Genomic DNA, 20,584 nt, shown 5'->3' with positions numbered 1-20,584 from the left:
AAGGAGAACTGGGGGAGAAAAGAGATGTTTTCCCTGTGCTTGCCCAGATCAAGACTTGATATGGTTTTTAGAAAAGGAAATAATTAAAAAGCACGTCTTTGGAGATGCTGTAGCCTAGGTGAGTTTATTAGAGGACCAAACTCATTCAGCTTTATCTTAGATGGAGATATTTGGGGGGGGTGGGGGAGGGGAATATCCTGCAGCATGGGAAGTGCTGTCCCCCCGGGAGCCAAGTTGCTCTTCTGTTCTTGGTTAAACCGTGGGCCCCCATACGCTCTCAAAGCTGCGTGGTGGTCACCACGTCTCTGGTCACTGACCCAAAGCGTTTCCTTCTTTGCTGCAATTTTGTATTTAATACAGGACAGAGATACAAACTCCAGGAAGGCACATGCAAAACAGTGTGGACAGCAGCTGAGCATCCAAAGTCTGATTTGGACAGTCCCCAAGGTGTTTGCCATCATATTAATGGCATTTCTTGGTTAAGAGGAGATGCAATGGTTAAACCTCCAGTTCACCTAAATCATTTTAAGCTCAAGTTTCAGCCTAAAAGATTTTATTGATTGTACCACCACACAGTATGAAAACACTCTGAAACTTCAAAGTAACAAAGTATACACAAAATCAGAAGACGGGAATTAACCACCTAATGCTCAATGAAACACAGAAAATGGTTCCTGCTCCGGAAACTAAGTGAAATACTTTGCTCCCCACCGAGGTTTGATTAAGAGCATCCACGTGTTTCCGTATCTTGGTCTCCCTGCAGACACCGGGATTGCTTCCGTGCAATCACCGTCACCTGCAGTAGTCGGTAACACTATTTCATCAGGTACCATTTTTATAAAGCCACTGAACACTTGCTGTAGAAGGAGATGCTACGCTCTTGGTCAACACCAGCATCAGCTTTCCTGTTTCTACGACTGTTCTGAGTTGTTTTGGCAGTTACACTCAGGTTAAAAAACATTCACTTTACCTCAAAATACTACAATGACCTCAGCTGCGTGGCAAACAGTCCATTTTTTTAGTAGATTGAATTATTGCCTTTGAACCATAAGAATTTCCATTAGAAGCCTAGAAGATTTTTTTTAGCACAAGCACATCCTATTTATCTAAAACCCGCCAAGTTTTCCTTCTTTTTTAATCACGGTTTAGTAATATATGGTCCACTGCGCAAGCCAATTCCTCGGTCAAATCCAATTAATGTACTTTTATTTTAAAATTCTGAAAGCAGCACTTACTTTCTTGGATTAACTCATTTCAGTGTAAAGGTGTTAAATGGAAGTATTTTGTAACGTCCCGTCTTAACTATCCATTTATTCTTACCTATGGATCACAGGAGTTGAATGAGAGAAGGCAAACTAAGTAGAAAATCCTGCTGCTCACCAAACTAAGTGGAAAATCCTGCTGCTCACCAATATAGGCAAAATAATGACTATTTGTTCTTAAAAAGATGATGTAGTCACACTCTTAAAAGCTGCACTGAGGTTATCCAGAAAGAGCTGAGCCCTCACAGGTGTATTATCATTGGTCTTGCTTTTTAATACTTCACAATAATCCATTAATGTATTATTACTGTCATTTCCAGATGGTTTTTGGGTTTGATCTCCTTTTCAGTCACTCTCAAGATGTTTAGGATGGTGATAACCTACTGAAGATGGTCCTCCAGAGCAAAACATTTGTGTCTCTACCTTCCCAAACAGGTGCCTCTGCATCCGGATTCGCTCTGGGAACCGGCACCTTCCTGAAATACGGAAAAGGACAAGAGGAGAGATCTCAGAAACTTCAATCTTCAAAGAAGAACATCCACAATTTCCACAAACCAAAAAGGCCAAAGGTTGGTGGTGCTCAGGAAGCAATTTGTGATGGCACGCGTGAGAAAAGATGCCATTTATGTAGCAGGTATATTCACTTGCAATACTATTTCAATACTTTTACACAAGTCTGCTTCAAGGGGAATTTTTGGAAGCTGGAAAGATGAAGAAGTAGGCCCAGGAAACATCAGACTCAGTTTTTCGGAAGAAGTCATGCATTCCACTCAGCAGAACGACCCAGGGTGGCATCTCTGTGCGCCTAAAGATCCGCGTCGTGCTGCTCTTTCTGTCGGATGCACAGCACGGACTTGTGGAGAATCCCACATTCGTGGAGGGACCTCGTAAGGTCAGAGAAACTCCTTCGGGGCACCTCCATGGTTTCAACACTGCAGTGTTTGTATTTGGCTGACATTTTCTGTTCTGCCACGGCAAGGACTGTCTGGAGACTGTCGGTGGGCTTGAAATGATGTTCAAATCTCTGACCAGAGGGAGATCGAATAGCAAGCAGCAAGTGAGACTCTTCTTTCGGCAGCTGTTCCAAACTTAAAGTTGACATCGAAATGCTCTCTTGTCTCATTTTCCTTCCTGGCTTCTCAGGGGGACACTGCGCACTGGAGCCTTCTCCATCAGGGACGTGGTTTTCTGACAATACGCCGGCAGATCCTTGCTCTCCAGAAGGAGTTTTGATTTTCGGAGCATCCTCCTGCCCCGCGCTCACTCTCAGTCGGTTGGTCTGTTCAGCCACCGCTTCCACTGCGCTGCTGCCTACGCCTTTCCGGCCGATGGAGGGGAGCACCCTGTACTTGTTGAGGGAAGAGGAGGTCCTCAAAGGCACTTGCTGCAGGAGCTCTGGGATTTCCTGAGGAGACACCTGGCCGGACGGGAATGCGGGTTTTGTGGATGATGCTCTCTGGCTGTTCACTAATTCCTGGGGAGCAGCTGGTGGCAGGGAAGGTGGCACTCGGCAAGGACAGGCTTCCATGCTCTGAGAGTAATTGAAGCTTGGCCTCGTGCGTCCCTTGGCAGATTTTGGCCTGGCGACGTGCATGTCAATGGCGTTTGTCCACAGGAAAGCGGCTGCTGTTCTTGAAGGGATGTTGCGGTGAGATGGTGCTAAGTTCAGAAGAGCCGCTGTGGCCATTGCTTCTCAAGGCACCTGCAGACAGTGTAGCAGAGAGAAAAGTTACACGAATTGGCCAGAAAGCTTCTAGAGAGCTTAATCTCCCTACAGCTCCCACTTCTGTGCTGCACATCAGCTAATAATAGCAATAAATCTGATGTATCATTGTGTAGGCAGGCAGCAATCCTACGGTTCAGTAACGGCTGAGTCAGATACGATAGGATATGTATATTTATAGGTGCTGGCTTTGTCAGGAATTCTTTAAAGTTGACCCAGAGCATTGGGAAGTTTTGCCCTTCCCAACTTAAAGAAAGTTTTTGATGGAAAGAACAGAAACATTTTTTTTCTGAAGCTATAAACTCAGTGAAAATGGGAGATGAGTGAACTTCAAAGCACAGACCTGGCCTTTTCGCTGTTCCTGCAGTGACAGATTAAGTTCCCGTTGTGGACTTTTGGGTAAGACTGACTGCACTTTGCTTTTTAAAAGTCTCTGAAGACCTTTGAAATTGAATATGCCCAAGAAACCCATTCTGACTTCTCCTGTGACCAAACGCTGCTTAACAGAGATTGATGTTAACCTCCATTAAAGACGAAACCATCTTCTGCTGTGTGTTCCCTAACTTAAGCTGCGCTCAGAGCTCTCATGCTTTACCAGGACAAAGCCCCAGAGAACTGGGCCACAACCTCACAACAACATTTTGGAGAAGCGTGACAGGGTCACACACCTCCGCTTCCTCTTCTGCGGTTTGCGTAGCAGGATTTCTCAAGGAGGGGGGAAGTGTCAATTTTAATTGCTTGGCAGTCACTAGTGATGATAAAGTTGGACTTGTCTGCTGCTCATTACCCCAAAACAAACAATCAAACAGAAGGGAACAGCCACTGTGGTTGTTCCACAACCTTTTGCCAGTGATGTCTTATTTAATGCTTGGTTTCTCCTCCACCGCCATGAAATGGAAACACTCAGCAAATCATCACTGAGCAAAGCTAAGGCAGAGTCCCAGCACACAGGCGTGCCCTGACCAGTGCCCGTATGAAGCTGCTTGGAGACAGAGAGACCTGTCCCTCTGTAAGCCTGGAGCAGAGCTACGGACCGGGACATGCTGCCCAAGTGACTCAGCGGAGTTCCCTAGGAGCCTGTGGGAGGGAGGGGGGCGTGTGCCTTTCATGAACTGCCTCTAACAAATAAACTCCAAGGCAACAAGCTGTAGTTCGGCATCCTCTGAATAGGAACTCTCGAGCGCATCAGAGCACTTGTCAGATACCACTACTTATACCTCTAGTTTGAAGAATAAAAACCCCAGGACAACCAACCTGCCAGAAGCCAAGGTGGGACCTTCCTGAGCGAGAGTCTGTAACACTTCAGCACAGTATATATTAGAGGTTCAGTGTCAGGAGCTGTTTCAATACTGCACATTTTATGTTCAGGTGCTGGGTGAGGGGTTGGGATGGGGAACTGCAGTCAGGAGGGCTGTGCCCATGGGTACCCCCAAACACTGTGACGCCAGGGCCTGGGAGGGCAGGCAGCCCCAAGCCCCTGGCCCTACAGCACAGCCACAGCCCCACAGCATAGCTCAGCTCCCAGCACAGCCCTCGGTGCCACAGGCTGGCCCCAGCCCCACAGCTGAGCTTTGTCCTGGTCCCACAGCTAGATCCCTGCTCTTTAACCTAACTCTGCTGCCAGGCCCAAGCCCCATAACCCAACTCCACAGTCCCACAGCCAGGCCTTCACCCTATAGCCACATTCTACAGCCAGGCCTCGGCCCTATAGCCCAACTCCATGGCCCACAGCCAGACCCCGGCCCTACAACCCAACTCCACAGCCAGAGACCCCGGCACCCCTCACCTGCCACCTCAGGCCGCCCTCGCCGCCGCCAAACACAGCCTCGTTGCCACGGCGACGGTCCCACTTCCGGTCGCGCGCGAGGCCCCGCCCCACAACCACCGAGAAGAACCGGACGGACCGCCGCCATGTCGCGGCCCGAGGGCTGGCGGGGCCGGCGCCGAGCCGGCTCCCCGCGGCTCCGCTCCCTGTCCCGGGAGCGCCGTGAAGCCGGGGCCGAGGTGGGCTGTCCTGCCTGGCTGCCCTGGCGCGGCAGCGGCTTGTGGGATGGGCCTAGAGATGGATGCGACAAGCTGGTGTGGGTCTGAGGGGTATCACTAGGCCTGGGGACGGCCATGATGTCCCAGGGTAGGTCTGAGGGGTGTCACCAGGCCTGGGGATGGCTGTAATGTCCCAGCGTGGGCCATCAGGGAACATAACCAGACCTGGGGATGGCTGCGATGTCCCAGCGTGGGCCATACCTGGGCCAGGGGACAGCCAAAGCACACTGGTGCTGACAGGAGGGACATACCCAGGATGGCGGCCGTGCCCCTGTGCAAGCTCTGCACTGGGATGTCAGGCCTCAATGGCGGGGTGGGGGCGGCCCCAGCACCTCCCACGGGGCTGGGGGCTCAGTCGTGAGGGGCAGAAAGAGATGCGGTGAGTGGGGAGGGCGGCAGCAGGGTCCTCTCGCAGAGAGCTGCTGCACACCCCATAGGTGACAACAATACCCAGGCTGTCCCCGTCCCTCCCGCAGGAGCTCTCCTTTCCTCCATTCCAACCAGAGCAAAACCCTGTCATTGTCACCATGCTTGAATAACAAAAACCTTTTTTTAAATGCTGGAAGCTTAAAAATATGGTGTTAGGCCCTCTCCTGAGCAAAGGCAGCTCAACGGGAACAATAGAATTCAGTTTTAACCCCTCTGTGACATGAGTTTGAAAACGGTGCAATTGAACACCTCTACCTGAGCAATCTCTGAATAAAACCAGGCAAATCAACACCAAACTCATCCTTTTTGATGAAAAAGCCTTTTAAAAAATTACACTTTACACACAAGATTATCCGGGGACCTAAAACAACGTCTCTGGGGGACTTTTAAGCTGGCTTTGTGCCGGGAGAGCCTGGGGGGAGCTGACAGGGAGGGGGAGTCCTCCCCATCCCCTGGGGCTATAAACGGCCCCTGAGTCAGTTTTCCTTGTGGGAACATGCCACGTGGCGCTGACATTTCCATCTCTCCCCGTTAATCCCTTTTTAAACCCACTTCTAGTTTACCAGCTGCTTCTCCCACTAACAGATGCCCATCAAAGGCAGCAAGAAACGAGCAATAAATAACTTAAGATAACTTTTATCTACCGCCAAATTGGGGATCTCCACCCTGCCGGCGGGCGAAGATCAAGGTGTAACCGTGCACTAAAAAGGTCAAAAAATAGTTGCGAATCGGCTCATCCACAGGATGTGCAGCAGTATCGCGCCGAAGAGACGTGCTTTGCAGATCAAAGCACCGATTTTACGTTTTTACAATATTTACATTTCAATAAGGCCCTGAACAAACCGACAGGCGGGTTGATACCCTTCCTTGTTTGCTCCACAGGAAGGCTGAAAAGTTTCATATTTCGAATGGGATAAGAACTTCCACGGGTGTTTTTCAAGCCCTCAGGTTTGTGGCTCAATTGAAGAGAGGGTTTAGCTTCCCGTGCTCACTCTCCTGTGATCCTCCACGGAGAGGGAGGGCTTAAAATGAAGGGATTTGGTTAAAACCACCTGTGGATCCCCAATTTGCGTGATCCCAGCCCTCTGGTCTCTGTTTAGGCCCCCAGATGGTGCCTTTCTCGCAGGTTTAGCCAAATTCTAGAGCAAAATCCCAGGAGATCAACACCAAAGCCACGAGCACGAGTGGTGCCGATAACAAACACCACAATGGGCAAAATCTTCTATAATGGAAAGGGTTTTTGTGAATGAGGTGGGAAGGGGATGTTTAATTGTTAGGGATGCCATAGTTTTAAAAGTCAGGGGGTTTGGGTGTCGGCACGATGCCTATCGGTTCGCACTGCAGCATTTCGAGATGGTTTCTGGTGCAGATGGCGAGTGGGGAAGGCACTCGGCATGCCAGAGTGGGGAGGCAGGTGAGCTGCTGCTCCCCATCCTTTCCTTCTTGGGCTTGGATGGCTTTTTTTTTTTTTTTCACACTTGGCAGCAGGAAATAAACGGTTAGAGGGAAGAAAAGCCCCAGGAGAGACATCTCTGCTGGCCTCAGGGGACAGCCAGGAGGTGACGTCCCTTCCAGCAAGCAGATTTGGCGGCTCTCAAGAAATTCAACAGGGGATTTTCTTCTTGATTACAGACCCCTGAGCCATTTTCTTACATTCCCCTCCCAATTCCTTTCCTGAGAAGTGTGGTTAATTACTGAGCCCTGCATACATGCCTGATACCCTGCATTGGGTGTGTGTTTGCTCTCGGCCCCACGGTTTCACAGGGAAGATAGCAGCTTTTGTTTCTTATCTCCTCCGGTTTTCTGCCTCCCTTGTGTCTTTGTATCGTGTCTCAGTTATGGTGATTAAATAAACTGTATTCAAAAAACATTCCGAGTTGGGTTTCCATGGTGTTTCCAGCCTTTGCTGCTGCTGATTTAATCTCGCAGACCCCTTGCCCACGCACTCCTGGGGTCTCCCATGCCCTGAGGGCAGGACAGGAAAACTACAGACCCATGAAGTGAGACCACCGCGTTTGCTGTCCTCCCTTGCCATTTGGTGGGGAGGGATTTGGATGCAGACATGTATTTGGGGGGGACAATTGCAAGGGAAGGACCCAAGAGAAACCATCTCTGAGGTTGCAGGGCGTGAGTTGGGAAAACTCAAGTCAATGCCAAGGCCAAAGTGCCACCTCTGCGGCTGCAACAAGGATGGAATGACCTCTGTGGTGCCAGCCCGGCTCCTCCTGGGCATAAACTGTTTTTGTCCTGTCTCTCCAGCCACCGAACCCCGCAGATTTTAAAACCACAGCCAAGAGCTTGACTGGCCTCATCCAGAAGCAGCATCGGCCCGAGATGGAGACAGCTTCATGCCAAGCCGGAGCGAGATGACAGAGGGAGAATCTGGAAAACCACTTGGGAAAACTCATCTTTCCTGTAAAATGGAAGGATGGGAACCTTCTCCTTTACTGAGGGGCCACTTGACGAGTCCTGCTCTGCGACGAATAGTGCCGTCAGCGCAGATAGAGGAGGGGGTGGACCTCGCCATCTATATAAAGCGAACCCGCTAAGCCGGCAGTCTCAGAGCGGTGAAATCCAGGTGGGGTAAGGAGAGGGGGGATTTTATTGCCCTGTTATTTCATCAGATAGCCAGGGTGGTGGTGGTGGGAGTCTGCAGACGGGAGCTTCTCCATCAGCCCCGGGCAGGATAACCACCGTGTCCCTGTACACATCCCTGCCAAGCGCTGCATCCCAAAACTGGAGTCAAAAGACCCTATTGGGAGTCAGCTGTGCGCACTCGGGCACGGTGACACCTTCAAAGTGCTATATATCCACGGTGACACTATTGTCACCACACAGTGCTGCCAGGGTGCACCTGCCTGGCTCCATGCCCTCGGTGTGGGCACGGAGGCAGCATCTGTCCTGTCCCTGAGGTGCTGCTGATCGCCCGCCGTTGTGGTTTCCTCCTCCAGGACCAGCCTGAGGATGAAGAATCTCTTCTTTGCCGTGCTCTTGGCTTGCGGTAAGTTCCCTGATTTCACCAGGCCAGGCTGGGATCTCATCTGCATGGCAAAAAAGACGTACAAACCCAGAGTCTTTGTGCATGGTTCAAGTTTTTGTTTAAATTTTGCTGTTTCTCTCTAATGCTTCATGTAGCACTGCCGTAGTCCTGGAGGTCTTCGTGATGGTGAGACTTTGGGATGCTCAGATCCATATGTATTTTAAGAGGCCTTGGAGCCTGCTGTCACCAGCTTTTCAGCCTGTGCCAAGCCCAGGGTGGATCCTGACAACGTGGCATTCCTGGTCGCAGGATGCCAGCACGGCACAGCCTGTACAGAGCGCAATAATATCTTCTGCCAGACTGAACTGGGTAGCTGCAGAAAGCAGACTTAATCCTGAGGGTTTTTTGGGGGCTTCTCATGGTTCACATGCCTGAAAGTATGTATTTCCAGCAATGCCAGACTTATTTAATTCCTCTGCATGGTGTGAGGTGAGGGGAATGCTCCTTGCTCCACACCAGTGTGAGCCCATCCCTCTGCCCCTCCGCAGGGCTGCTCCCAGCTCACGGCAGCATTTTGGAGCTGGAGCGGATGATCAAGTCGACCACAGGGAAAAGCGCCCTGCTGTCCTACAGCTGGTACGGGTGTTTCTGCGGCATCGGGGGCAGAGGGACCCCGGTGGATTCCACTGACCGGTGAGTACCTGGAAAAATATTGCCACTCGCTGCCCTGGTGCAGGCTGCACAGGGGTCCCTAACAAAGCTCCTTGCTGGCAGCCTGCCGGTGCTGGTTTTGCACCATTCCCCAGCCACGTCTTGCCGCTGCCTTGTCATCCCCTCCTCCTGGTCACCTTAAATTTGAGGCTGGACCTTCCTTTACCGCCCAGGTGTGGTGAGGGAGGGTTTGGGGGCAGCGGTTTGACATGGTGTCCCCCTGTAGGTGCTGCCATGCCCACGACTGCTGCTACAGGAAGCTGCGAGAGGGCAAGTGCATACCCCTGATAACCCCCTACCACTTCAACATCACCAACGGAGACATCGACTGTGGTGAGTAACGCTGAGCAGGGGGGTCCCACGGAGGTGGGGAACCAGCACCGCTCCCCACAACACCCCAGCCCCGCAGCAGGGTACACAGGAGGGCATCCCCCCCAGGGATGAAAGCAGCCTGATGCCCGCCCAGGGGCATAATGGGAGCCGTGTGATAAATAAATGGGCATCGCAAGGGATGTGGGCAGGTTGGAGAGGAAGAACACAGGGAAAAGCTTCTTCACACGCTTCTCCTGGGCAACTCCAGATGTTGGGGGTGCTCCAAGGGGACCCCATCACTGATGCCATCTGGAAAAGCCACCACAGAGCACCGTGTTTTTCCCCCGCAGGTAATGAGCAGAGCTGGTGCAAGAGAGAGACCTGCCTATGCGACAAGGCGGTGGCTTCGTGCTTCGCCAGCGCTTTGCATTCCTACAATATATCCTACCGCTTCTATTTCAAGCTGAAATGCCGAGGAAACAAGCTCCAGTGCTGAGGAGAAGAAATCTGCACCCAAGATTGCAGATTTTGACTGGTTTTCCCCATTGCTACGGAAACAGAAGCCTGATGTGGGGGCTGAGGGGAGCCGGAGCCAGCAAGGCTCCCTGCACAGTGATGCTCAAGGTGAAGAAGGGCACGCACACGTTGTGGGTGGAGATGCCTCCAGTTCCCAGAAAGACAAGTCAACTTTCAGTTTTTTGTCCCTTCCTCTTCTCTTTTCTCTCTTGATTTCATTTCCCAGCAAAGATCATTCAATAAAAGATATTTGAAATTATTCTTTGAGCTGCTTTTCTGTAATAACCACTGAGACTGAGGCACTGCAATGGTGGCACCTGGGCTGTCAAGCCTGGGGACCACTTTTGTATCTCACACCTCAGCCACACCACCTGCCTGACACCGCAATATTCCCATGGTCCCAACAGCAGCCCGAGAAACGAGGACAAATAAATGCCCCCAGGTAAAACCCCCTGGGTTTTGTTAACAAAATAATTCCCCAGCTGCAAGCCCTGGTGGCAGTTGGGTTTTTTGGCTTCTCCCAACACCCCCTCCTGCAGGCTGCACTCACTTCTGGAGCTAAAACACAGCGGTGCATTAAGGGACAGGTGAGATACAACCAAAAGGTGTTTTTACATAAATAATGGAAGTGAGAAAATGTAGGAGACAATTCGAAACTCTCCTCTGACCCCTACTCACATTAAAAAGGTGGCCAAAATTAAAGCTAAAGACCAGTTATCCGCAGAGGAGGAAAGATTTCAAAGCCTTGTCCATCCCAAGGCGCATTCTAATTTAAAAGGGCAGTTAAGTTGGTGACTAAATGGTTTCTCCATAAAGGATGAGTTCTGGATAGGGCTGCAGTGAGGAGGTGGAAATACTGAGAGAAACAAAGGAAAGTTGCGTTCACTCATCCCAAAACATCCATTTCGCTTCATTCTCCTCTTACAGTGGGTGAGCATTTAATCATGCAGTATCCATGTCACCCTGCGTTTCTGGCAACTGCACATTTAGAGACGCTTTTTTTGTTGTTTGTATACTTTTCCCAAAGAACCGATAACCCGCCCTGAAGCACTGTCACCTTTGCAGTGTGGCAGAGGGATAGTTCGTGAACCGTATGGCCCCTGAAAAACCCCAAACCCGCTTAATTCACGTCTGCCAGGATGCAAAAGCAGAAACAGGACTATTATTTCCCCTCCGATACGGCACTATGGTGCTGGGGAGGGCAGAGAAAATGGCTCTTGGGCATCTCTGGCCAGGGGCAGTGAGCATTGGGTTCCTCCTTGGGCTGGAAATGACGCTGTTTTGCTGCCTCATCCCACGTGGTGTTGGTCCCCGTGCGTGGGATACTGAGCTGGGGTGTTGGGGGAATTTCTTCCATTCCTGTAAAGGGGAAGGGCGGCACCTTCTCCTTTGCAGAAAAGCCCAGTCGGCAACATTTGGGCAAAACGAGCATCCAGCAGCAGAGAGCAAAGCCTATATAAAGAAAGCCCTACCGGCTGCAGGGCTCTGCAAGGAAGCGGTGGCTTTCCCGAGGTAAGTGGAGCTGGAGGAAGGCTTTTCCTCCCTTTTGTCCTTTCCTCAAAAGCCCGGTGCAAGCGGGGAGTGACATCTATGCCAGAAAAGCAGGAGCAAAGGAGAGGCTCCCTGAGATGCCAGCGCAGAGGCAGAGCAGCGGGGTGCAGCCCTCAAGGGCTGATTGTCCCATCAACTTTCCTTCCTTCCCCTTCATTTTGCCTTTTCCCACCCCTCCACCATCTGATTCCCATCGCTTCCCATCCCCAAGGCAGCAGCACTTTGTGCTGAAGCGATGGTGATGGGCAAATCCTCGCCCCCCTCATCTCCCCTAATCCCTGGAGGTGGGGAGCATCTCTGCCCCGAGACGAGGCGGGAAGTAAAGAAGAAAGTGGTCGATATAATGGGGAAATGGTTTGGTTTCCTCTCCCAGGGCTGTCGAAAAGATGAACTCTCTCCTCACCTTCGCCATGCTGTTTGCTTGGGGTAAGTGTCCTCGCTCGCACCAGTCTCACAGCTCTCCGTGCCGTTACATCCATAGAAATTAGGACCAAGCTGGTGATTTCTTAACCTTTCCTTCACCACCTCTCCCAAACGTGCAACAATTCTCCCACACTGAGCTGGGAAGAAGTTTCCTCTCCGTTGCATCTACTCATTTTTAAGACATCACCAGCCGGATACCAATATGGGGGCCGCAGGGATGGGGATGCTGCTGGGGAGCCGAGTGTGCTGGGGAGCCAAGTGTCGGTGTGAGCCCCACCGATTTCCCCCTCCAGGCTTGTCCCCGGCTCACGGGAGCCTCTGGGAGCTGCAGAAGGTGATCACGAAGGCAACGGGGAAAAACGCCTTGCTGTATTACTCCTTCTACGGCTGCTACTGCGGCTTTGGGGGCAAGGGGCAGCCCAAGGATGCCACAGACAGGTAAGCGCCCACTTAAATATCTCCCTGCCTGAACACATCCTTGCACGGCTTCAAATCTGGGGGGGTAAGGAGGGAAAAAAAACCCCAACCCCAAAGCCTCGAGGTCCCGTACAGGTGCTGCCAGCTGCATGATACCTGCTACAACAACCTCCTGAGCTACCGCTGCAATGCCAAGATGCAGCGCTACCACTACAGCTGGCACGGCAACAGCCCCTCCTGCAGTAAGTAGAACCCTGGCAAAGGGGATGTCACACCCCACATCCCCCCCCAAAGTCGGGGCTAACTCCAGGCTCCCCTCTGCCCACAGGCCAGGGCTCCAGGTGCTCCCAGCTCTCCTGCGAGTGCGACCGCAGCCTGGTGCTCTGCCTGAAGCGAAGCAAAGGAAGCTACAGCAAACGCTACCTCTTCTACCCCAAGTACCGGTGCCGCTGATAGGAGCTGGGATGCGGGGCCAGAGCGTGCACACAGGTTCTGCATCCGGATTGTCCTACGTCTCTGCCTGCACTGACTACATTAACGCTGCTGTAAATATAATCAATGTGAAAATAAACAATGTGCTTAAACCACCCTGGTCCTCCGCGAACTGCTGCTGGGCAGAGAGAGAAATCTCCGTAAATGCTCAACAGCATCATTTTCCCCAAACTTTGCAAAAACTCCGTCTCAGCCCCTGCGTCACTCCAGGCCGCAGCCCACGGGGAGAGGGGGGGTTTGGCCAGCGAGGGAAGAGGCGTAGCATAAAGCCTTTTGGGGACAGACCAGTCATTTCAGAGCTTCCAGTTGAGAGCCCGCGGGTCAGACACCGAGGGCAGTGCTCTCCCTGGGAGGACGGGCTGGCAGCAAGAAAGCTGAGCCGGAGCGATTCCCTGGTGAGCAACTCCCACCCTCGCCACGCTGCTGCCATGGGGTGGCTGCATCGCTGCTGCGGAAACAAAAATACAGGGGGGAGGCATTGGGAGGAGGCAGCAGGGAGGCGGCTTTCTGCTGTTTCCCACATCTGTAGATAAAGTGTCACCGCTTTCAGGTAAAAACTCAGCTGGGAAGACGCAGCCCCAGGGGGACGGTGGCACTGCTGCTGCAAAGCGATGCCCTGGGTGCCAGACGGGGTGGGACGGGAGGTGGGAGATGCTCCAGTGGTGGGAACAGCTTCAGAAAGCATTTGCTTTTGGCCGAGAGACAGCAACACAGAGGCGAGGGGGCACGGCTGGTTTCCTCCCTCCACATTTTGGGGCGATTTGACCTGATTTCAGAGGGACAAGTTTTGCACAGCAGCCTCCTGTTGACCAACGGTGCTGCCTGGCTGAGTCTGTCCTCTCTTTCTCCTCCCAGGCCTGGGTAAGAGGAAGATGAAGGTCCTGCTGATGCTGACCGTGCTTCTTGCCTGCGGTAAGTGCAGCCGTTCCCCGGCTCACGGATGGGAGCCAGGCTGCAGCCCTGCACCAGTGTGGGGAGCATCCCCGAACCTCCATGCACACCACAGGGACCCCCCAAGCAAAGCCTTCCGCTCCCCCCAGGTTCTCTGGGCCTCGTTTCTGCATATAACTTGCAAAAATCACTTTTTCTGGTCACTCTAGGTGTGTTCACGATCCGTGGGAAGCTCCCGCGCGCGTTCGCACCAGGACTCGAGGGAAGCACTGTAGGAAATCTGACTGCCCATGGCTGCTACGCAATGGACCGGTATAGGCAATGCTGCCCAGGATGGCTAATGATGGCCCTGGGATGGCTAACACTGGCCCTGGCATAGCTAACACTGGCCCTGGCATAACCCTGTGGCTTGTGAGCAACCCCAGCAGCATCCTCCGAAACTGCAAAATGCAAACCAGGCGATGGGCGGCAGCAGGAAGGGAACAGGTTTTAGGGAGGGGGGGAAAGTGAGGCAGCGTTCACCCCTTATTCCAGCCCTGTGGTCGGTGGGGTTGTGCCAGCAACAACGGGCTGAAGTCACTGGGATGGCACCAGGGTACGGGGACAGTCCTGAAGCTGGGGTGCACGAGGGCTCTGGGAGCTGGGCAGGGGCTGTGCGGGGAAGCAGAGAAGAGTCTTGGCGTGGGAATAGGCTGTAAAGGGCAGCTCCAGGGTGATTTAGAGCAGGAGGAGGAGGTGAATGCTGGTGGCTCTTCCCTCTGGGCTTGCAGAGCCTGTTTCAGGCAGGTTGGAAGCAGCCGGTGCCATGCTTCGGATGAGGCCAGGCTCTCCTTCTCACTGCAGGTGCTGCCGGCTCCGTGCCTGTTGCTACGCCAGGCTGGCTGCACGGCGATGCCGCCTGGGACCGATCCAGCCCCTCTCGATGTCCAGGGCAGGAATCCCCACTTGCAGTGAGTCCCCCCTGTCGCAGTTTGGGATGCCTCTTTCCAGACTGTCTCCCTCCTTTGTGATTCCCCTTTTCTGGGGCAGAACCTTGGGGACCTTCCCGAAAAAAGGGTCTCAGATGTGCTTTCTCTCCGGTTCCCGCAGGGTCTGGGACCTGGTGCCAACGAGGTGCCTGCAGATGCGAGCGGGCAGCCCAGCTCTGCCGGCTGCGTAGCCGGGGGCTGCCCCGACGTCGCAGCAAGTGCCGGGGACGAGCCGGGCGGTGTTGAAGCAAAAGGGCTTCTTTTTTTTTTTTTTTTTTTTTGCAAAACCACTTCCAAGCTGGTAAGAAAAGGGATGTAGGAGCATTTCCCAACCCTGGCAGGTCTCCTCCACGGGGCTTTTTTGGCTTTGACATGAGGACAACAACCCTCTTGTGAAGTTGCGTCACTACACACTGGATGTGAGGAGGGAGAGCAGCGCAGATGCAATATTTCAGTGCAGAAAAACAAGGGAGGGGTGGACACCTGCACCTTGTCCCGGCAAAGAGCGAGATGGAAACCAGCGCGAGCCTCTCTGCTGACACTCATTTCCCCTTGGCTCCAGCTCCCCGTGCAGCCTGTCAGCTCCCTCTGCTTTTTGCTTCACTGCAGATTCTTTTCCATTGCTCCAAAATAAAACCAGAGAGCACAAAACATCGGGCTGCGGTGTGACGTGACTCAGCTGAGCCCAGCGACCACCCCTCTTAACTAAGTTTTCTGTTGAAATACCCCCCAAAAAGGGACACCTGAGAGGCAATGCATCTCCCACTGACACTCATCTGCACCCCCGAACTGCCCCCCAAGCCTTCAGGCTCTGAAAATTTGCAGTTTCTCTGAAATAGAGGAATCCGAGCTGGTGCAAAGGGCTGTGGGCAGGCGCGATGCTGTGGGAGGGCCGGGCGCTGGCAACCTTCGCTGCAACGGGGTGGCCGGGAGCTTGCTTCAACGTCCAGTGCAGAACAAAACATATTTCTCACCAGAAAAGAATGTTTTGGCCCAATTCTACAGCAACCCCGAGCACATCCCCTAGGAAATGGCAGCTGAGGCTGTGTCTGCCTCCCCCCCAGCCACCGTAGCATCCCCACGGCGCAGGTTTTCTGCCCCATGGACCGATTCTGCAGGGTTGAGCCCCTGGGAGATCTCTGCGCTGCAAACCCCCGTGGGGCTCAGCAATGAAATAATCACAGAAACAGCCACAAAATGCTATTTTCCCCAGGGCTGATGCTGGGCATCAGCAGCTGTAATTCCCCCCCCCCACCCCCGGCTTGACCCAAAACTGAAGTTAACAGCACCAGGAAATATCCCTTAAATCAGAAGTGCTTCCCTCCGGATATAAGCCAGGAATCAAGCTCTACCATCCTCCTCATCCAGCAGCGTTTAATCCCGGGGGAGAGGAGGAAGCACTGGGCAGCCCCTCGCCCAACAGCTGCTGTTTGCAAGGCATAAATCAAGGATCAAATCCTCACCGAAAGGGGAGAGGGGCGATCCCGCAGACAGACTGCAGGCCAGGATGAGATGAAACACACTCTTCCTGTTTAAATTCTGGGTGAATTTTAACTATCTGTGATTTTTTTCTGCTTGAACACCTGGCTGTACAAATTTCATTCATACAGAGCTCCAAGTGCTGATGTGCTGGCTCGGGTACTTCACCGCCTCGGTACATCGCAATAAATTGGGCTGGAAAAGTTGTGGTTTGCCTATCGTGAAAAAGAACAAATATCCACATCCTCCCAGGGGTGGGAATTCGCCCCTGGAGGGAGGGTGTTATTTTACATTTGGAGAAGGGCTCCTGCAAACCTGCCGCAGGCAGAGGAGTTGGGGCAGAGGGTCTTTCACCTGGCAGCTAAGCCAGTTTGATGCACAGAAATACACCTTATTCCCCAGGAATAAATACTGGCTGCGGACTCAGAAAATCTTGAATTATGGCAAGCCCCAGTTCAGTTAATTAACTTGCCCCCATCCCCGGAGTCTACTTAAATTGGCCCAGAGAGCTGATGAGGCAAATGTCATGTGCCAGACGGGGGAACAGATTTTGCTGAGGCCCTGACCTGAGTACCCTTTTCTCACCATCTCTCTGATTTCCACACAAGCCGCATCTTTGTTCCCTGCCTCAGTTTCCCTCTCAGTGACGGCAGGGGGGAATTTCCCCCCCGGCTGGGTGCCTGCCTGTGTCGGGGTTCCCCACAGAACACTACACACCCAACTTCTGCTAGAAGGAAACTGATAAAATGATTGTTTAGCATCACCTATTTAATTAGAGATTCTCTCCAAGCAAACGACACAGCCATCCTCTTTTTTTACCCTTCCATTATACAACGCTTGCATTATTTTTTTTCCTTACTGTGCTACTTGCTTTATTTTGCTTCTGTATAAAGGTGAACCCGACACCTAGTGCAATGGTCCATGAGCATTGCCTGCTCTGTCTTGAGAGCAAGACTATGCACAGAGCACACAGGGAGAGAGACGGAGTGTCCCTGTACGCAAGGAGCATCTGGGCACTGACAAGCTCCTGCTAATAAGAAAACCACCATATGGGACCTTTGCTCAGTCCTGCTTCCAGCCGAAGCCCATTCTGGAGGACCACTGGACCTTCCTCCACTCATGACACTGCATCTCACCTGCTCTGGTAAGTCAGAAGCGGAGGACGCTTTGCACCGGCCGCATTTTCTCCCTGCCCAGGTAAGTCAGGACGGAAACAGCGAGATACAGAGTGCCGTGTTCTAACCAAGACATCAGAAAACTAAGAGTCATCCAAGCAGTTCCCATTGTCTCTCAAGTTCTCCCATTTTGTTCAGGGAGGCACTGGGATGCTGAGATACCCGCAGCCATGCACAGACTCGATCCCAGTCTGCCCAACTCATCCCAGTCCACTGAAACCTCCCTCAATGTAGGGTATCCCGCAGCCAGGGCCTCCAGCAACGTAGCGGCTCGCACATGTAGCAGGGCAAATATAGTGAGGATAGTCAATATTTGCCCACTTTGGGATCTCCAAAGGAGGAGCCCTGTCAAGCGGGTACACGGTGGCCATAAAAGGTGCAACTGGCGGCACCTCGGGCTCACCCAAACACCAGAGCTGCCACCGCCAGACATGAAGCTCCTCTTGCTGCTGCTCCTCTGCCGTGAGTACCCCCCGCGCCAGCTCTCACCCCACCATTTCTCCCATAAACAATAAAGTTGGGGAGGGTGAAAATGCTCCTTTTTGCTACAGAGGGGTGGGACAGGAGGTTGCTTTTCCCAAAGCTCCTAACACCCTGTCTCCAGTTGCAGGGCTGGCCCCCACCGGTGGCAACCTGATTCAGTTCGGTTTAATGATTACGCACAAGACCGGGAAATCGCCGCTGTCCTACAACGGTTACGGCTGCTACTGCGGCTTGGGGGGATCCAAACAGCCGTTGGATGCGACCGACTGGTAAGTCAGGACCTGGTGAAGGCAGAGTGGGTGTCCCCAGCCCCCCTCACCCTGCATACAGCCAGGGGAATGCTCGCCCCTGCTCCTGGGAGGCGAGAGCGCGATGCAAAAATCGTTGCTCGCCCTTAACACCTCTTTAAAAGTTGGTTAACAGCAGTAGCCGATGGGAACGGTACATGTCGGCCTTCCTAGCAATAGGCTGAAATGCATCGAGATCCAACCATCGCCTGGGCTAATTGAAAGCAGCCATTAGGTGTTCTGCAAAGTCACTTCAAAGGAAAGCAATTAGAGAGCTCTGCTGACAATGCCAGAAAGGCGTGAGTCACCCTCCCTTGCTCCAGCGGCACCAGCACTCCAGTGCAAAGGCACATTGAGGAGAACAAGGCTGCTGCACCTATCCCTGGCACGCGTGCAAGACCTTTCTCATGGGGGCTGAGCACCACCAGATGATCACCACTGTGGTATCATCCCCACCACTCCCGCCCTGACCATAACTCTTGTGCTCTCAGGTGCTGCCATGCCCACGACTGCTGCTACAGGAGAATCTCATCCCCTTCCTGCAGTCCCAAGCTGGTCAAATACAACCTCTCCATCCAGGGAAACCAAATAACCTGTGGTAAGAGACAGCACGGGGGCAAATCCCCCCATGGGAAGGCACAACCATCCACGCTCTTGGGGGACCTCTCTTCCGAGATGGCCTTTAGACTATCCTGGCTTGGAAAACACTTGCTAGCAAGAGGGTGGAAATGAGGGCAAATTGCCAGGAAAAGGGCAAACATTTATTTGCTAGGACTATGGTGAAGTCTAGAGCTTAGAGATCTCCCAAAGGTCCCTTCTGTAGCGACCAAATCCTGAGAGTTGGAGGTGACCTTCCTATCTTGGATGGGGACCTGCCACTGCTGTCCCTGTTTCCCCAGAGCAAACACTGTTATTTCATGGCGAGTGGATCAAAACAAAGCACTTCCCTGGGATCAAAGTAAATATCTACAAATACCTAGATCAAGAAAGTAAATTAAACAGTCCCTCCAGGGCCATGCATGGCATGTACCCAGGTAGCTCCATGCACCAGCAGAAAGGGGAGGACTCCCCAGGACACCCCAAACTCAACATGGGGGGCTGTGTACGCCGTGGGGACGGTCCAAAAGACATCCCCTGCCTCTCGCAGCCTTCACCTGACCCCAGACCCCCCACATTTTCTTCCAGGACCCGGGACTTTGTGCCAAAGACAGAGCTGCTATTGCGACAAGCGGGCGGCAGAGTGCTTCCAAAGGACAGCCAGGACCTACCAGAACCGTTACAAGAATTACCCCAACTTTTTGTGCAAGGGCCGCACTCCCTCCTGCTGAGACACGCTGGGCTCAAAACCTGACAGAAATGGTCAAAACTGTGGGGTTTTTGCCTTCCCTGTGGCACTGAACAGCCATCCGGCACCTTTCCCTGGAGCTGGTGCACAGGGAAAGCCCACTCCCCACAATTAATTAAATTAATCATAAAACCAAAGGAAACCTTGCAAATAAAACCGCATTTTCAAAGGCAATTCGTAAAGAACATCCAGTGTCATGTTTTGGGAATTAATGGTGGAAGGGGTAGGAAACAGCATGAAGCATCATGGCTGATTTTCTGAGGTAAATATCTATGCATGCACGCGATTTGGCATCTTTTTCTTAAGATTCATTTACCAGCAGTGACACTTTAGCAGCCAACTGGTAAATCTTAGGAGCTTTGGAGAAAAAAAAAGAAAATCAACAGAAACAGCGAGCGGCTGCTGCGCCCCAACCCCAAACCAGGCCCCAAACCTGGCTCCCCTCAGGGAGCTTGGCCACAACACAGCCCCATCCCGCTCCTAAAGACTATTTAAGCAATTAATACTCACTAAAGCCATGGGGGAGCATGGTAGTGGTGGTCTCAGGGGTTTGGGGTGGCTCTTTCTTGCACCCTGTCTCCAGCAGGTCGTGGCCGGGCAGGTCTCCTCAGCCACAGCCACCTCGTCCCTCACCCTCATCCCCACAGCTGCACAGGATCTGCAATTAGCCCTAACGAGCCAGGCCCAGCTGCACCTCTGCTTTAATGACACCCGGACAGATGTTCCACACACCTGCAGAGTGGGGGGGGGGGTCCAAAAATCAAGGTGCTTTAAAGGTATTTTCTTTGAGTTTCCCTTCAGCATTGGGGGCTCCTGCCTGACTCCATTAAGCATTTCATCACAAGCAACATCCCTACTCTTCGCCTTCCCCCACGCTTCCTACAGTAAGTGTGCTATCTTTATAAATCCCAAATTTCTCCTTTTACTCACTTTCTGGTGCCACTCAAGGGCTTTGGGATGAAAGGCGAGATTCGGGACAGGTGTTGATGAAGCCGATGCTGCCCTCTAAGGTTTGTGCCTGCAAACGCTCTGCACAGCTCAACACGAGCATAAAGCACCTCCGTTTTATACAACGCTGGAATACGAACATGAAGAAT

At 52.6% G+C, this 20,584-nt stretch overlaps 5 protein-coding genes across 7 annotated transcripts; 4 read left to right on the top strand and 1 right to left on the bottom strand.

Moving 5' to 3' along the window:
- Positions 1–106: 106 nt before the first annotated feature.
- On the bottom strand, positions 107–20,122 carry UBXN10 (UBX domain protein 10). Of its 3 annotated transcripts, none has more exons than XM_074560337.1 (2): positions 19,998–20,122; positions 107–2,964 (listed from the first exon to the last, which is right to left on the bottom strand). In XM_074560337.1, the coding sequence occupies exon 2, from the start codon at positions 2,947–2,949 to the stop codon at positions 2,068–2,070; it is 882 nt and encodes a 293-aa protein (XP_074416438.1). In that variant the 5' UTR covers positions 2,950–2,964; positions 19,998–20,122; the 3' UTR covers positions 107–2,067. The 3 variants fall into 3 exon arrangements, with proteins under 3 accessions (XP_074416438.1, XP_074416440.1, XP_074416439.1); XM_074560339.1 differs by lacking the exon at positions 19,998–20,122 and adding an exon at positions 11,931–12,036; XM_074560338.1 differs by lacking the exon at positions 19,998–20,122 and adding an exon at positions 4,772–4,809.
- LOC141732048 (phospholipase A2, membrane associated-like) lies at positions 8,175–9,956 on the top strand. The gene is made up of 4 exons (XM_074560343.1): positions 8,175–8,458; positions 8,986–9,130; positions 9,375–9,481; positions 9,811–9,956. The coding sequence occupies exons 1-4, from the start codon at positions 8,422–8,424 to the stop codon at positions 9,954–9,956; spliced, it is 435 nt and encodes a 144-aa protein (XP_074416444.1). The 5' UTR covers positions 8,175–8,421.
- Positions 11,914–12,832, top strand: LOC141732046 (basic phospholipase A2 daboxin P-like). Its single transcript, XM_074560340.1, has 4 exons — positions 11,914–11,953; positions 12,244–12,388; positions 12,503–12,609; positions 12,696–12,832. Exons 1-4 carry the CDS (start codon positions 11,914–11,916, stop codon positions 12,818–12,820), a joined length of 417 nt encoding a protein of 138 aa, XP_074416441.1. The 3' UTR covers positions 12,821–12,832.
- LOC141732047 (basic phospholipase A2 A-like) lies at positions 13,118–15,380 on the top strand. The gene is made up of 5 exons (XM_074560341.1): positions 13,118–13,254; positions 13,715–13,771; positions 13,960–14,062; positions 14,594–14,700; positions 14,840–15,380. The coding sequence occupies exons 2-5, from the start codon at positions 13,732–13,734 to the stop codon at positions 14,962–14,964; spliced, it is 375 nt and encodes a 124-aa protein (XP_074416442.1). The 5' UTR covers positions 13,118–13,254; positions 13,715–13,731; the 3' UTR covers positions 14,965–15,380.
- Positions 15,566–19,665, top strand: LOC141732049 (group IIE secretory phospholipase A2-like). Its single transcript, XM_074560344.1, has 3 exons — positions 15,566–18,124; positions 18,634–18,740; positions 19,328–19,665. The coding sequence occupies exons 1-3, from the start codon at positions 18,024–18,026 to the stop codon at positions 19,468–19,470; spliced, it is 351 nt and encodes a 116-aa protein (XP_074416445.1). The 5' UTR covers positions 15,566–18,023; the 3' UTR covers positions 19,471–19,665.
- Positions 20,123–20,584: the final 462 nt, after the last annotated feature.

This window comes from Larus michahellis, chromosome 16 (assembly GCF_964199755.1).
Source record: "Larus michahellis chromosome 16, bLarMic1.1, whole genome shotgun sequence".
Lineage (NCBI taxonomy): Eukaryota > Metazoa > Chordata > Aves > Charadriiformes > Laridae > Larus > Larus michahellis.
This window is presented reverse-complemented; position numbering and strand designations above follow the sequence as displayed.